Source organism: Schistocerca americana, chromosome 2, assembly GCF_021461395.2.
Source record: "Schistocerca americana isolate TAMUIC-IGC-003095 chromosome 2, iqSchAmer2.1, whole genome shotgun sequence".
Lineage (NCBI taxonomy): Eukaryota > Metazoa > Arthropoda > Insecta > Orthoptera > Acrididae > Schistocerca > Schistocerca americana.
Window position 1 is genome coordinate 669,397,880 of NC_060120.1, and position 14,683 is coordinate 669,412,562.

At 39.5% G+C, this 14,683-nt stretch overlaps 1 protein-coding gene across 1 annotated transcript in view; it reads right to left on the reverse strand.

The window, feature by feature from the left end:
• LOC124594744 (pancreatic triacylglycerol lipase-like) overlaps nucleotides 1–14,683 on the reverse strand; it is a 162,360-nt gene that overhangs the window by 38,060 nt on the left and 109,617 nt on the right. The window contains exon 8 of the mRNA XM_047133121.1: nucleotides 1,154–1,297. Within this exon, the coding sequence (XP_046989077.1) occupies nucleotides 1,154–1,297 (144 nt within the window). The remainder of the gene's footprint in view (nucleotides 1–1,153; nucleotides 1,298–14,683) is intronic.

The following is a 14,683-nucleotide window of genomic DNA, read 5'->3' on the forward strand; positions in this document are numbered from 1 at the left end:
TCCTCAGCCCATCTTTTCCCACTCCTCACCTTTTTCGCTCCTTTTTTCCCCACCTCCCTCTGTCGCAACCTCCTGACACTGCACCTGTTAGCAGTCAAGCCCTGCACATTCCACTAGACATGTCTGTGTCTCTCCCCAGCTGTACGCTACTATCCCTTCCCTTCCCCTCCCCTCCCCTTCCCTCCCCTCCCCTCCCCTGCCCCCTTCAGGCTGCTGCTTCCATCCCATGTGATAGTTTCATTCTGGCCCGATATGCTGGAGTTGGTGGTAGTGTGCACATGAGATGTGCTTGCTTGTGTACGTGAGAGGTGTGTGTCTACAATTAATTAAAATTTTTGGACAAAAATTTTGACTGTCAACATGAGCATTACACACTTTAGTGCTTTGCAAATGCCACCTTCAAGGATGGAACTTTAGCCTGTTTGAATACTGGTTACTTACTTCAGAATGACCAAAATATGTGGCACCATATTTCTCATGCCATCAGAAGCTAAAACAGTTTTTTCCACCATAACCTAAAGTTGTTCTGACATAAGAGATACTTTTGGCTATTACATAAGATTGCTATCTATTATTTAACATGTTGATCTTTTCACTGGATATACAGGGTGTTTATAAATCTTCGGTGTGGTTTTAAGAAAATAATAATAAATCAATTTATTACATTGTATGGACAAACCTTACAGCAAAATCTGTGGCAACTGTCCAAGTTTTTAATGTGCTACCCAATGTTCACATACCATGCTTACTGCACAGGCATAGCATCTGTTTCCAAGATGGGACTGGAACAGGAAAAGGCTTTCTGTGTGCTCCATTTTGAAGTGTCCAGATCTGTGGTTACAGTGCAGCATGGGTTTATTGCACTTTTTAAGAAGGCCTTTAGTCAAAAGCTCACATTTTTACCCGTCTTTTTGCTGTGCCTCTATGCAACTCAACATCCCCACTATACAGTGAATAACAGTCTATCCTTTCATAGCTCTGGCATTACCTCATCCTGGATTTTCTATTGGTTAATATCTTAAATAAATATTTTTAATTAAATAATCATGAATTAAATACATGTGCTGATTTGTAATTAATATGCTATACATTGTCCAATTGGTGAAGCCAACAGTATATCAAATTTATTAAATGCTGACATGGTTATGCTTACCAACTGGCTCTGGTATCCCAAGACCTAACAGAGAGTATAGTTTTCCATTAGTATGTATCACATCAACTATATTGGCATCACTAGGATCAAGACGCATATCATTATCCCTCATGGAAGCATAGCATGGCTGAGCAGGATCAAGACCTGTAAGGAGAACAAAATGAACCAAGCAATTACTTGCCTTCCAGTCTGACACAGTTATTTTACCCAAATCTAGTAGACTAACTACTTGAACATGAATCAGCTGTTTGATATACAACCATATTTTTTCATACAGCAATGCAGTGTTTGAACTAGCTATTAGATGCAGTCTTTGGAGAAACCAAAGAAAATACTGGTACTTTAGGTTACGTTCCCAAGAGTTTATTATATGGCTGACACTGATAAAAAAAAAAGACGGTAATGATTCCCCGTATGACGTGAAGTTAACCCATGTTATTCTAGAAAAGGATGTACAGGTAATTAGTGGATGATAATTGTAGATTTCTCACAGCTAGGCTGCCATTACTGTTTAATTACAGGCAGCTGTTCTACAGATAAGGGGGGATTTTTCCAGATGGGTCAGAAACAACTGAATAATTATCTCTGTTGAAACTGGATTCATTTTTTCCATGATTTTCAGAGCATTGAGGATTTTTCTTCCATAAATATTACACTCTCCAGCTAACACTTGTGTCCTGGAAATTTATGCTTTCCATTAGTCTTCTTTTTGCAGTCTTTTAAGCAGTTGTTTAATTCACAATGTTTTCAGTTCCTTCTCATCTAAGTACACTTTTCTGCAACCAAATTTCATCTCAATATCTCCAGAAATATGAAGTCAAAAGTGGGGCCAGAGTAGATCAAAATAAGACTTATTTTGTGTAGACTGAAAAATGTAGCTTTCAGTCTATTTCTCCGAAGAATGTTTCCTATCTGGCCTGTTACTATGCTGAAATAAAATAACCTTATTGAGTGGAATGTGGAAACCACATCTTAAATGTTAGTGCCAAGACTCTGTGTTTCAAGTACCTAGCTACTGATTTGCCTTCATATCCATTGTCCACTAGTGTTTTTCTTAAGTTTTCTACAGTTCTCATTTCATACTTCTGTTATCACTGTTTCTGATCACTAGTCTGTGTGTCCCAGAGTATTATTTTAATGACAATATTATGAAAAGTTTAGGTTGCTAGTCACCATATAATGGAGATGATGAGTCACAGACAGGCACACCACAAAGACTGCTAAACAAGGAAGCATTCAGCCAAACGGCTTTCTTCTGAAGTAGACAGTATTCACAAATATTCATGCAAACACAACTCTCACACAAATGATCATTGTCTCTGGCCTCAGCGGCCACACACAATGGCCATGTGTGTGCAAGCTGTGTATGTGTGCATTATCAACTTTCTAAGCTGAAAGCTTCTTTGTTTAGTGGTCTGTGTTGTGCCTGTCTACAGCTCAACACATCCCTTATATGGTGCACAGCAATCTATCCTTTTCATAATACTGTCATTAATCCCTCCTGTATTTTCCATTGTTAGAGTATTGTTTTAGTAGTTTATAAATCAGGTTGTAAGAATGACAGATGTTTCTTTTCTCTTATTCCAAACTTAAAGCATCCTAATCATCACTCAGTAAATCATCTTTATTGGAAAACTGCACAGGGAACTCCTTATGTATTTATGCAGCACCATCTTTTTCGACAGTTTTCAACCATCTGCAGAACTCCCAATGAAAACCCTAATAATGGGTTAAAATGACAAGGTGATGGAGGAGGAGTGGAAAAATTTTGTTATATAACAGCCTAGAAGATTTAAAATGGTTAGCCAACACACAAAAGCTTGAATGTAGACATTAAAGGTTTGTTCAAGCAGCAGTCCAAAAGCCATGCACATGTGCACTGTGGTAAAGGCATTCAGCAGTGGCACTGACTACTCTGGACTGTTCCTGACTAACAATCAGCTTTTCAAGCACAGCCTCTTAAACACTCATGAATGGTTGGCAACCATCAGAAATAGTTGCAGGATTTTCTTCAAACTGCTCCTCAGTCGCAGTCTTGCACAGGCACTTAGATACCCATTTGTCTCTTTCTGATGCCTGCTTTCAGTTTGTATGTTTGGTTACGTCATTCTACGAAAGTAACTTGTTTCTTCATCTCTTTCCCTTGTGACCAACATAAATAATTACATAAAACTTTTTTTGCAAAATAAAAAAAGAACATCAATATTTTAGGTATTAAGAAAATTAAGTTTTTCCACCATCTTCATACGATCTAGCTGTTCCTGCTGACTATACTGAAGGAGGACAGAAGAAGAAGAAGAAAATATTAATAATGCATTTGAAAGAAGTAGAATTCAACAGAGGAATCATGGAACAGTTATATTACACTTGTAAATTTGCAGGAGGCATAATGTATGTAAGAGGACCTCATGTTCTCTATTCAGAAACAAACAACTGTGGTAGCATACTTTGAAGCACATTATGTAATGTATACCTAATTACAATTAGTAATTTGTACTAATTGCATGTGACCCTATTTGGTAGGACAACATTACAATAAATGTTCAAAGCAAAAATAAATAGAATAGTAAAATAAAATCACTTTTGGTACTGCTTCTGGAATGTTTTTCCTTGCGTATAGGTGTGTAATATCTTGGTAAAAATTGACAATAGCTACACTGTGACAGTGGTGAATAGGTTACACCTGTCTTATTATTGCATTCTAATATGTGAGAAGTTTCTGGATTTCAGTCCCAAAGATAAGAAGTTTTGGTACTTAAGACTGTCACTTTTAGAAGATTCTGGTAGTTTTTCTTGGTGTGGTTGGACACATAAGTGAGATATGAGGAATTAATGTACATTAATTCTGCTTCCTCACACTTTCCTTACATGTAAGCACTCTTGCTACAAAACAAGCTTAACAATGGCAGGATTTGACAACTGCACTTCAAGAAGCTTGAAAACTATTGTAATCAGTTTTCCCTGGTGGGCACAACCTCTGGAGTTGATACTGAAATTTTGTTCTTGTGATAATCACCAGGTGTTGGAATCCAGTCTGAAGAGCACAGACAATCTGATAATGTTCCACAGTAAGAACAGAACATTAGAAATTCTTTATTTCATTTTTGTGTATAACTTAATATTGCTGAAAACTAGTAAAGCATTCTAGAATTAAATCTATAACAGAATGCCTCTTCTCCTTCGTTGACCTGATCAATTTCACCTATTCCAGTATTCTTATGTCTTTGCCTCATCTTCTTATTAATCCTAATTAAAAACTGCTTGAAACACTAAAATATAGATATGGAAATTGCACTGGCTAAATGTTATTGCTTAAAAAGGAGTTAATAGTTGCGTAACACTTATAAGCACAAACAAGTAATTTCAACAACTGCCACTGGCAGCTATTTGCCTGTTATATAATTTTCTTACCAACTGATTCCAAGGTGACTGCACTGAGTGAAAACAAGGACAATCAAATTCATTTCATGAATTTTGTGCAATATCTGTTACTGCATGGTCACAAATGATCAGAATAGTCAAATAAATTGAATTGTGGATGGCACATTACATGCACTTGATGTTCAGTCTGAGCTGGGTAACAGAAGTGTAGTCCTAACTGGTCAAATAGTAGGCACACTTTTTGTAATTAAAATGTTTTGTTTCCATGTCAATATTTTTCAGGTGTTTGTACTGATAAGAACCTGAATTGGAAGTCAAATGTTACAGGTGCTGTGAAATGTGTAAGCTCTGCAATATATGCTTTGCAGATAATGTTGGAGTTTGAAGATGAAAATGTCAAAAAGCTAGCTAACTTTTTCTATTTTCATTCACTGATGTCTTATGGCATCATCATGTCTGGGGTAACTTGCCATGGAGGAAGAAAGTATTTTTTGTACAAAAATGTGTAATAAGGATAATATGTGGTTTCACATTCAGAACATTTTGTATACAACTTTTTAAACAGTTGCAGATACTGATAACAGCTTTACAGTACATTTGCTTCCTTGAGAAGTATGTTGTCAACAGTTTGAGACATAGCAGTTGGAAACTTCTCCATCTGTTGTGTTTTCTACACCCATGAATAACTAAATTATTTTCACTTTTTCATTCCGTATCTACTCCAGCTGCACAAGTAATATGTAAAAATGTACTAAATGAATACACAAAATTGTAATTTATGCAAAATTACATTTAAATTTGTAGTCCACTTGGTTACATTTCCCTTCCTGATTCCAATGATACAATTAGCTCCACTACAAACTCAGATAATTAAGAGTTATAGCTAATTGAAATTTTGACTGTAGTAAGTAATGGGGAAACACTGAGCTAATAGACAAAATATGAAGGGGTTAGCTTTAATGCTTGCAAGATTCTGAACTCTTGACACTATTTTTGTTTCTCTAATTAACTGAGACACTAATATTTTGAATAATTTAGAATTATAAAAGACTAACTAAATGAAACATTTTTAGCCTTGTTTCACAAACATTATTATTACTGTATGACTGGTTTCAGATTATGAGCTCTTTTTCTAGTACATAACTGGTCCCCAAGTTGAGAACCAAGCAAAGGTAAACTGTCAAATTCTTAAGCTATTGATTCTTGAGTTCAACTGTGAAAGTCTCTCTTGTCGACAATTCTGACAAAATTACATGTGGCTTTATAAAATTCATTAAGACAGCATTCACAGCAACTATGACCAAAAATACCTTGGAGTAAACCTATGAAAAGTAATGGAATTTTTTGTTATGTTAATGAAGGAACTAAAGTGATGGTTCCATGTAGAGGTTGCAGTGTTGTCTAAAAGGGGTGAATAATTTGAGCCTAGTTTGTTCCTTTAATAATAAATGTGGGGACTCACACAAGCCCTGTTTCTTAAAATCTAACACTTCTAACTGAGTGTGCTTTGTGATCTTTCCCTCTATGTATAGGACTTCCACATCCAATATGTATTCATGGTTTTCGATTACAGAATGTTCAGCAAAGGATGAATCTGGCTTATTCAATCTGCAATGTCTATGATGTTCCCTGAGCCTAGTGCAGATTGACTTCCCAAACTGTCCAATATAGCAACAGCCTGTCCAATATAACACAACTGACACTCTCAGCAGACACTCTTATAACACCACTTTTCATAAGGGCCAACTGTTTATCATCTTAATTGAAGACACATCTACACACATACATGAAAAATGTTGCACATTTGTTTGAAGTATTACATATAAAAAATAAATTGCGCAATTTCCTGGAATGCTGGATGTCTGTATGCTGGCGAGAAGACTTTTGGATGACTGTGCAGTACAGGAGTATTTTTGGTAAATTTTAAAATTATGTTTGCTGTTTTCTATATGTAAGCTGAGGTCTAGGAAATTATTACTGGAACCCTGGATCATGTTTTCCATGAACTTGTGGTGTTGTCAAATGAAACATTTCCACATACAGAAAAATCAACAGCTTATTAAGCAGGCACAGCAAAGACGATGACAGCTTCTACTACTACTACTACTACTACTACTACTAGTAGTAGTACTGCTACTACTACTACACGGACAATATAGAAGAATGAGTTCATAGACATGAATGAACTTAAAACAAGGATTCAAAGCAGTAAAGTAATTGCAACTAGAGGAGATAAGGAAGGGATTCTAGTGTTATTAAATAAAACAGATCATACGAGCTATGTGGAAGAATTTTTTCAGTGAGTGCAGCTACAAAAACTATGGAAAGGTCCAACAGGTAAATGCAATTATCTGACTAAACAAGTAGTAAACAAGTGCTACAACATTTTTTCTGAATGCATTTGTAAGAGTATTCTTCAAATTAATCCTAGAGCTCCACAGATGTATGGCTTACCCACACTCCACAAACCAGCAGTGCCAATCTGACCACTGCTACCAGTACCAGTACACAATATTGCCAGGAAGATCATCATCATCTTGAGGAAAAAACTGAAGGGAAATACAGCATGAGGAACAGGTTAAATTTAGTAAATAAGTTAAGAGATCTTAACATTACAACAAATGCAAAAGGAGTCTCTCTTGAGGTACATAGCTTTGCCATAAAAGATCGTATAGATATTGTGTCACAATCATTGTATTCCCCCCCAACACTAATCCACAAGAACAGATGACAAGGCAACCACATAGCAGTCGGATTTTTGTATTTTTTTATCTTTCATGGTACAAGAAGTTCAGAACTCTCTAATAACAGTCTCATAAAATAGTCTGATGTAGCCCTCAAAAATTCTTGAGGAAGTAACTTTGAAGTTTTCTGACCATTTTTAATTTGCTAAAGCAGGGTCTGTTTTTCTTGACAGGCCATGTGGATGTGTGGTAGAATGCTGATTGCATTTAGCTGTCCGACCTTTCTGTAGTTTCTGTAGCTGCACTGACTGGAAAAGTTCTTCTATGTACACTACTGGCCATTAACATTGCTACACCAAGAAGAAATGCAGATAATAAACTGGTATTCATTGAACAAATATATTATACTAGAACTGACATGTGATCACATTTTCACGCAGTTTGGGTGCATAGATCCTGAGAAATCAGTACACAGAACAACCACTTCTGGCCGTAATAATGGCCTTGATACGCCTGGGCATTGAGTCAAACAGAGCTTCGATGGCATGTACAAGTACAGCTGCCCATGCAGCCTCAACACGATACCACAGTTCATCAAGAGTAGTGACTAGCGTATTGTGACGAGCCAGTTGCTCAGTCACCATTGACCAGACGTTTTCAATTGGTGAGAGATCTAGAGAATGTGCTGGCCAGGCCAGCAGTCAAGCAGTTTCTGTATCCAGAAAGGCCCATATAGGACCTGCAACATGTGGTCATGCATTATCCTGCTGAAATGTAGGAAGTAGGGTTTCACAAGGACCGAATGAAGAGTAGAGCCACGGGTCGTAACACATCTGAAATGTAATGTCCACTGTTCAAAGTGCCGTCAATGCGAACAAGAGGTGACCGAGGCACGTAACCAATGGCACCCCATACCATCACGCCGAGTGATACACCAGTATGGTGATGACGAATACACGCTTCCAATGTGCGTTCACCGCAATGTCGCCAAACATGGATGCGACCATCATGATGCTGTAAACAGAAACTAGATTCATCTGAAAAAATGACATTTTGCCATTCGTGATCCCAGGTTCTTTGCTGAGTACACCATCACAAGTGCTCCTGTCTGTGATGCAGCGTCAAGGGTAACCGCAACCATGGTCTCTGAGCTGATAGTCCATGCTGCTGCAAACGTCATCAAACTGTACGTGCAGATGGTGGTTGTTCTCACAAACGTCCCCATCTGTTGGCTATGGGATCGAGGCATGGCTGCACAATCCATTACAGCCATGCCGATAAGATACCTGTCATCTCTACTTCTAGTGATACGAGGCCATTGGGATCAAGCCACGCGTTCCATATTACCCTCCTGAACCCACCGATTACATATTCTACTAACAGTTATTGGATCTCGACCAACACGAGTAGCAATGTCGCAATACGATAAACCGAAATCGTGATAGGCTACAATCTGACATTTATCAAAGTCGGAAACTTGATGGTAAGCATTTATCCTCCTTACACGAGGCACCACAACAACATTTCACCAGGCAATGTCTGTCAACTGCTGTTTGTGTATGAGAAATCGGTTGGAAACTTTCCTCATGTCAGCACGTTGTAGGTGTCACCACTGGTGCCAACCTTGTATGAATGCTCTGAAAAGCTAATCATTTGCATATCACAGCAGCTTCTTCCTGTCGGTTAAATTTTGCATCTGTAGCACATCATCTTCATGGCGTAGCAGTTTTAATGGCCAGTAGTGTAGCTTGTATAATCTGTTTTATTTAACTCCACTAGAGTCTCTCCTTTATCTGCTGTAGTCACAATCACATAACTGCTTCCAATCCTTGTTTTAAGTTCCATGACTATGAACTCATTATTCTATAATGTAGTACTCATAGTAGTAGCAGGAGTGGCAGTAGTCGTGGTGGTGGTGGTGGTGGTAGTAGTAGTAGTAGTAGTTGTTGTTGTTGTTCCTGCTTAATATGTTGTTTATATTCTCTGGAAAATATGAACCCAGCATTAATTTCCCAGACATCAGCTTACAGATGGAGAACAGTAACCATAAATTTAAAATTTATGGAACATACTCCTTCACTAACACATTCATCCCAGCTTCCTCCCAACGTACTACAGCCTTTAAAGATGCAGCAGTTGACCATATGAGCCATTGTCTCATTTCTATCCCTATCTCCCAAGAAAACTATGATCTGGAAATCAATACAACAGAAACATTAGGCACAAGTAATAAATTTGATTCCAAAAATTTACAAAATTCCCAATAAAAACTGAAGAAGTAAGCCCAGTCCCTACTGTACTCAGTTAACAACAAGGCTAGAATGAAAAGAAATGGTGCAATTTACCTTTTATAGCTAATACTTCAAACAGAATATGCAACATTTTAAAAGGAAAGGTTTTCTCTGTGCTGTTCATGTCCCATAGTCAGTAGGTAGATGTCTTTTAAGTTCAAAAGATTAACATCCAGCCGTAATGAAGAAAGGGGTTTATAAGGTTATCTGTTGAGTGTCAGTCATGTTATATTGGACAGACTGGGAGATCAATCTGCACTCTGCTCAGAACACCACAGAAGATGGAGATTAAAGAAGCCACATTCATCCTTTGCTGAACATGACAAAGTACATTATGTTTTGAATAGGAGCCCAAGTCTGGAAATGTACTGTTTCTGTTCTATGACAGTTTCAATCCAGATGTGTAACATGTCCATGACTGCTTAGGAATAGGAAAAAAGTCTCAGATTTGGTTTTCCTGGTAGGATTGCTGGATTTAACTCATATGGACTACTACTTGTGAGATTTGTATGAAAGTTTAATTTACGAGATGTTGTAGTGTGAGAGGAAGAGCTGCTGGCATGAGTTGTGGCAGCTGCACTAGAAACTGAAGAGACACCAGGTGGAATGGAGAAAGTATCACAAAATGCTTCATAGGTACAATGTCTGTGACAATGTTGATGATCGCCACATCAAGCCACTGCTGTAAAGCACCATTACTGTTCTGTACATAAAGTATGCTGGAATCTTTTTTGTTTTAGAATAATTTAAACACAATGTTTAATTGTTAACACAAATGTGCTTAACTGATAAATGGCTGTTTCATTATGATTCCTTTTGAATTGTTACCTAATAATTGTACTGCGTTGCATCTAATTCAATTTCTCAAGCATAAGTGGATGAGAAACATCTGAATTGAAACCGTCATAGAACAGAAATGGTATGTTTCCGGACATGTGTTCCTGTTCAAAATATTATGTAGTGACTCCCCTCTACAAGTCACAAAAATTTGTAACAGGAATTTGCAAATACCCTGTAGAGGGGAATGATGCAAAGCACACTCAGTTAAAAATTTTAGAAATTAAGGAACATTATATAGTTTCAGAAATCACATCATATTCTTATGCCTATCTTTAAATGCATCTATGTTTAACTAATCTGTAAAGTCTGCCATCAGAATTAACTCTAGCAACATCAGTATATCTAAAAGTCTGTGGGCAAGCAAGCAATTGTGTAATACCACTGTGGGGATTCATGTTAGAATCTAGCTTCAGATATCAAATGTATAAAGCCTATGTTGAAAAAGACTGACCAGAAATTATAGATTTATTAACAATATCAAACTGTACGGAAAGTTTTCCCCTAGTTATTCTGGATAACAATCTTAATTGTGATGTTTTTTGTCCAACCTCAAATCTGTGTTATTCTGGTGAAATGATTGTGTCACATAACACTGTGACTGTGGATGTGATATTTAATTCATCAAGGGTGTGATTACTGCACAAAAACTTGACAGCAAGAACTGTAACACAAAGTGCACAGCACATGGTTTTCCCTTACATCTTACAACAGATCTATTGAACTTAAACTGCCTACTGTTCATGAGTATGTCACAATTGGAAGTAAAGTGATTGGTTTCCAACATTAAACATGGTATGGGCTTCATCAGTGGAATCATCGTTTTTGTCATTGACAGTTTTGAGCCTGTTACAAAGATCGAGAGGAGAAATGTCAGCTGCCAAAAGTACCAAAGCAAGTAAAGTGGATTAGCTAGAAAGTATGTGATTTATTGACAATGGCCTTTATTCCCTTATGAAATAGGTTAACAATCAATCACAGTTTGTTAACAACAGTAATGTTCATAAATTTAATACCATTATTTGCAGTCAGCCTTAGTGTAATGCAGAAAGGACTGACAACAGTATTATGAAAAGGATAGATTGTTGTTCATCACAGAGCAGTTGCTGAGTTGCACACACTCACAATGGGAGGACTGCTAGACAATGGGCCTCCTTTGAAAACAGAAAACACAATCACAGGCACAACTCAAATACAGATAGCTACGGTCTCAGATGGCTGCAGCCCGTGTGCATCTGACATGAGCAGCAGTCTGGGGAGGGTGGTGGGGTAAAGGACACAGTCTGGGGCACAGAGATGGAGGGATAGCCAGTCAGTGATGGGAAAGGGTGTTTTACTGCTGGTGACAGCATGCAGGGAAAAGGAGGAAGAGAAGAACAGGAGGAGGAGGAAGAGAAGAACAGGAGGAGCAGGAAGAGAAGAACAGGAGGAGGAGGAAGAGAGGCGGCGGTGAATGAGGAGCAGAAGGAGGAGGAGGAGAGGCGGCGGAGGATGAGGAGAAGAGGAGCAGGAGGAGGAGGAGGAGGAGGAGGAGGAGGAGAAGAGGAGCAGGAGGAGGAGGAGGAGAGGAGCAGGAGGAGGAGGAGAAGAGGAGGAGGAGAAGAAGAGGAGGAGCAGGAGGAGGAGAAGAAGAGGAGGAGCAGGAGGAGGAGAAGAAGAGGAGGAGCAGGAGGAGGAGAAGAAGAGGAGGAGCAGGAGGAGGAGAAGAAGAGGACGAGCAGGAGGAGGAGAAGAAGAGGAGGAGCAGGAGGAGGAGGAGCAGGAGGAGGAGAAGAGGAGTAGGAGGAGGAGAAGAGTAGGAGGAGGAGAAGAGGAGGAGGAGGAGAAGAGGAGGAGGAGGAGAAGAGGAAAGACTTGTGGGTGCAGTGGCAGAGTAGAAGGCATGTGTAGTGCTGGAATGAGAGCATGGTCAGGGACAGGTAGGTGAAGGACAGGGACAAGGGAAGGTTGAGGCCAGGGGGGTTAGGGGAATGAAGTATATGTTGTAGGGAGAGTTGCCATCTGTACAATTCACAAAATCTGGTGTTAGGAATGATCTAGATGCACTGGGTGTGAAGAAATCACTGAAGTGAAGCACAGAAAGTTGGGCAGCATGTTCAGCAACTAGCTGATGCAGCTGTCTGTTGGCCAGTTTCACAGTGGCCATTCATGTGGAGAGAAAATGTTAGTTGTTATGCCCAGATTGAAAGCAGCACAGTCATTGCAGCTGAGTTTGTAGATCACATGGCTGCTTTCAGAGGTAACCCTGCCTTTGACACCATAGGTGATGTTTGTGACCAGACTGGAGCAGGTTGAGGTGGTGGAAGGATGTATGGAACAGGTCTTGCATCTAGGTGTATTTCAGGGTTATGAGCCAGAGCCAAGGTTTTGGGAGCAGAGGTGGGGTAGTGATGCACAAGGATATTTTGTAGGTTCAGTGGGTAGTGGAATGCCACTGTGAGAAGGGTAGGGAAGATTGAGTGTAGGATATTCAGTTCCGACCACGAAAAGAAAATGTGATTAAGTAGCTTCAGTCCTGGGTCATACTGAGTCACAAGAGGACTACTACTCTGTGGCTGGATGATGGATATATTGGAGGTGGTAGGTGACTGGAGGGACAAATCATAGGAGATCTGTTTCTGTGGAAGGTTGGAAGGGTAATTTTGGTCTGTGGCTGCCTCAGTATATTTGGTATATTTGGTATATTTGGAGAGGCACTGCTCATCACTACACTTGTGACATCCATGGGTGGTTAGGCTGTGTGGAAGAGACTGCTGTTTAAGTGGAGGCAATGTTGGTGGTTGGTAGGTTTGATGTGAATGGAGATACTGATGTAGCCATCTGTAAAGTGGAGGCCAACATCAAGGAAGGTGGCTTTCTGGGTTGAGGAGGACCAGGTGAAGCACATCAGGGACAAGGTATTGAGGTTCTGGAGGAATGTGGATAGCATGTCCTAACCCTTGGTCCAGATCACAAATATTCCATCAATGAATCTTAACTAGGTGAGGGATTCAGGATTCTGAGTGGCTAGGAAGAAATGCTCTGCATGATTAAGCTGGCATAACGTGGTGTCATGTGAGTGCCCATTGCTGTACCATGGATTCGTTTTAAGGTGGTACCTTCAAAGGAAAACTAATTTGGGTGAGAACATAATTGCCCATTGTGATCCAGGAGAAGGTTGTAGGTTTGAAGTTAGCTGGGCACTGGCAAATGTAGTGTTCAATAGCAGCAAGGCCATGCGTACTGGGGATGTTAGTGTAGAGGAAGGTGGCATTGACTGTGATGAGCAGGGTGCCAGTTGGAAAGGAACAGTTACTGGAGAGTCAGTGAATGGGGTCTCATATAGGAGTGTAGGTTACTGATAATAGGCTGAAGGTGTCTGTCTACAAGACCAGACACACACTCAGTGGAAACACAGTAACTGGCCAAAATGCAATGTCCTGGATGGTTGATTTGTGGACTCCAGGAAGCATATAGAAGGTAGGACTGCAGGAGTGGTAAGAGTGAGAACAGAGTCTTGAGGCAGAGGTTATGTAATAGCCTTAAGGATTTGAGGAGGACTGGACATCCTGTAATTTTAGAATTGGCTCACTGCAGCAGGGTTTGTAGGTGAATGAATCTGACAGCTGTTGGAGTCCCTTCACCAGGTAATCCCTGTAGTTCATAACCACAGTGGTGGAGTCTTAGTGAGTAGATAATGTTATAATGTTTGAATCAGTATTAACATGATGGATTGTGGTTCTTTCTAAAAATAAAGGTTAGTTTTTATGTTAAGGGATTTGGGGAATGATAGTGAAGTAAAGTTCAAAGTAGGGAAATTCTGTAAAGTTAGCAAGGGGTTATTTGGTCAGCAATGTGTCTGCACCACAGATGGATGGAGTAGTGAAATGAGTCAGGCAGTGTTCACTATTAGTTCTAGATTGAGTCTAGTTCTTAGGGTTAGTGGTGAAATATTGTTTGTACTGTAGGAAGGAGAGAAGTTCTTTAACAAGTCCAAAATGACATGAATCTTCCAGCAACAAAGGAGCTCTCCTCTTCTGACTCACTACCACCAAGAACTGGAGCAATTTAATCACATTCTCTGCCAGGGTTTTGATTACATATAGTCATGCCCTGGAATGAAGAATACCCTACCCACTATCCTCCCAACCCCTCTCTGACAGTGGTATTCCACCACCCACTGAACCAATGCAATATTCTTGTCTATCCCTACACTGCCCCTGCAATAAACCTACGTGTAAGATCTGTCCCATATATGCTCCCACCATCACCTACTCCAGTCCAGTCACTAGCATCAACTATCCTGTCAAAGGTAGAGCTACCTGTAAAACCAGTAATGTGATCTACAAGCTAAGCTG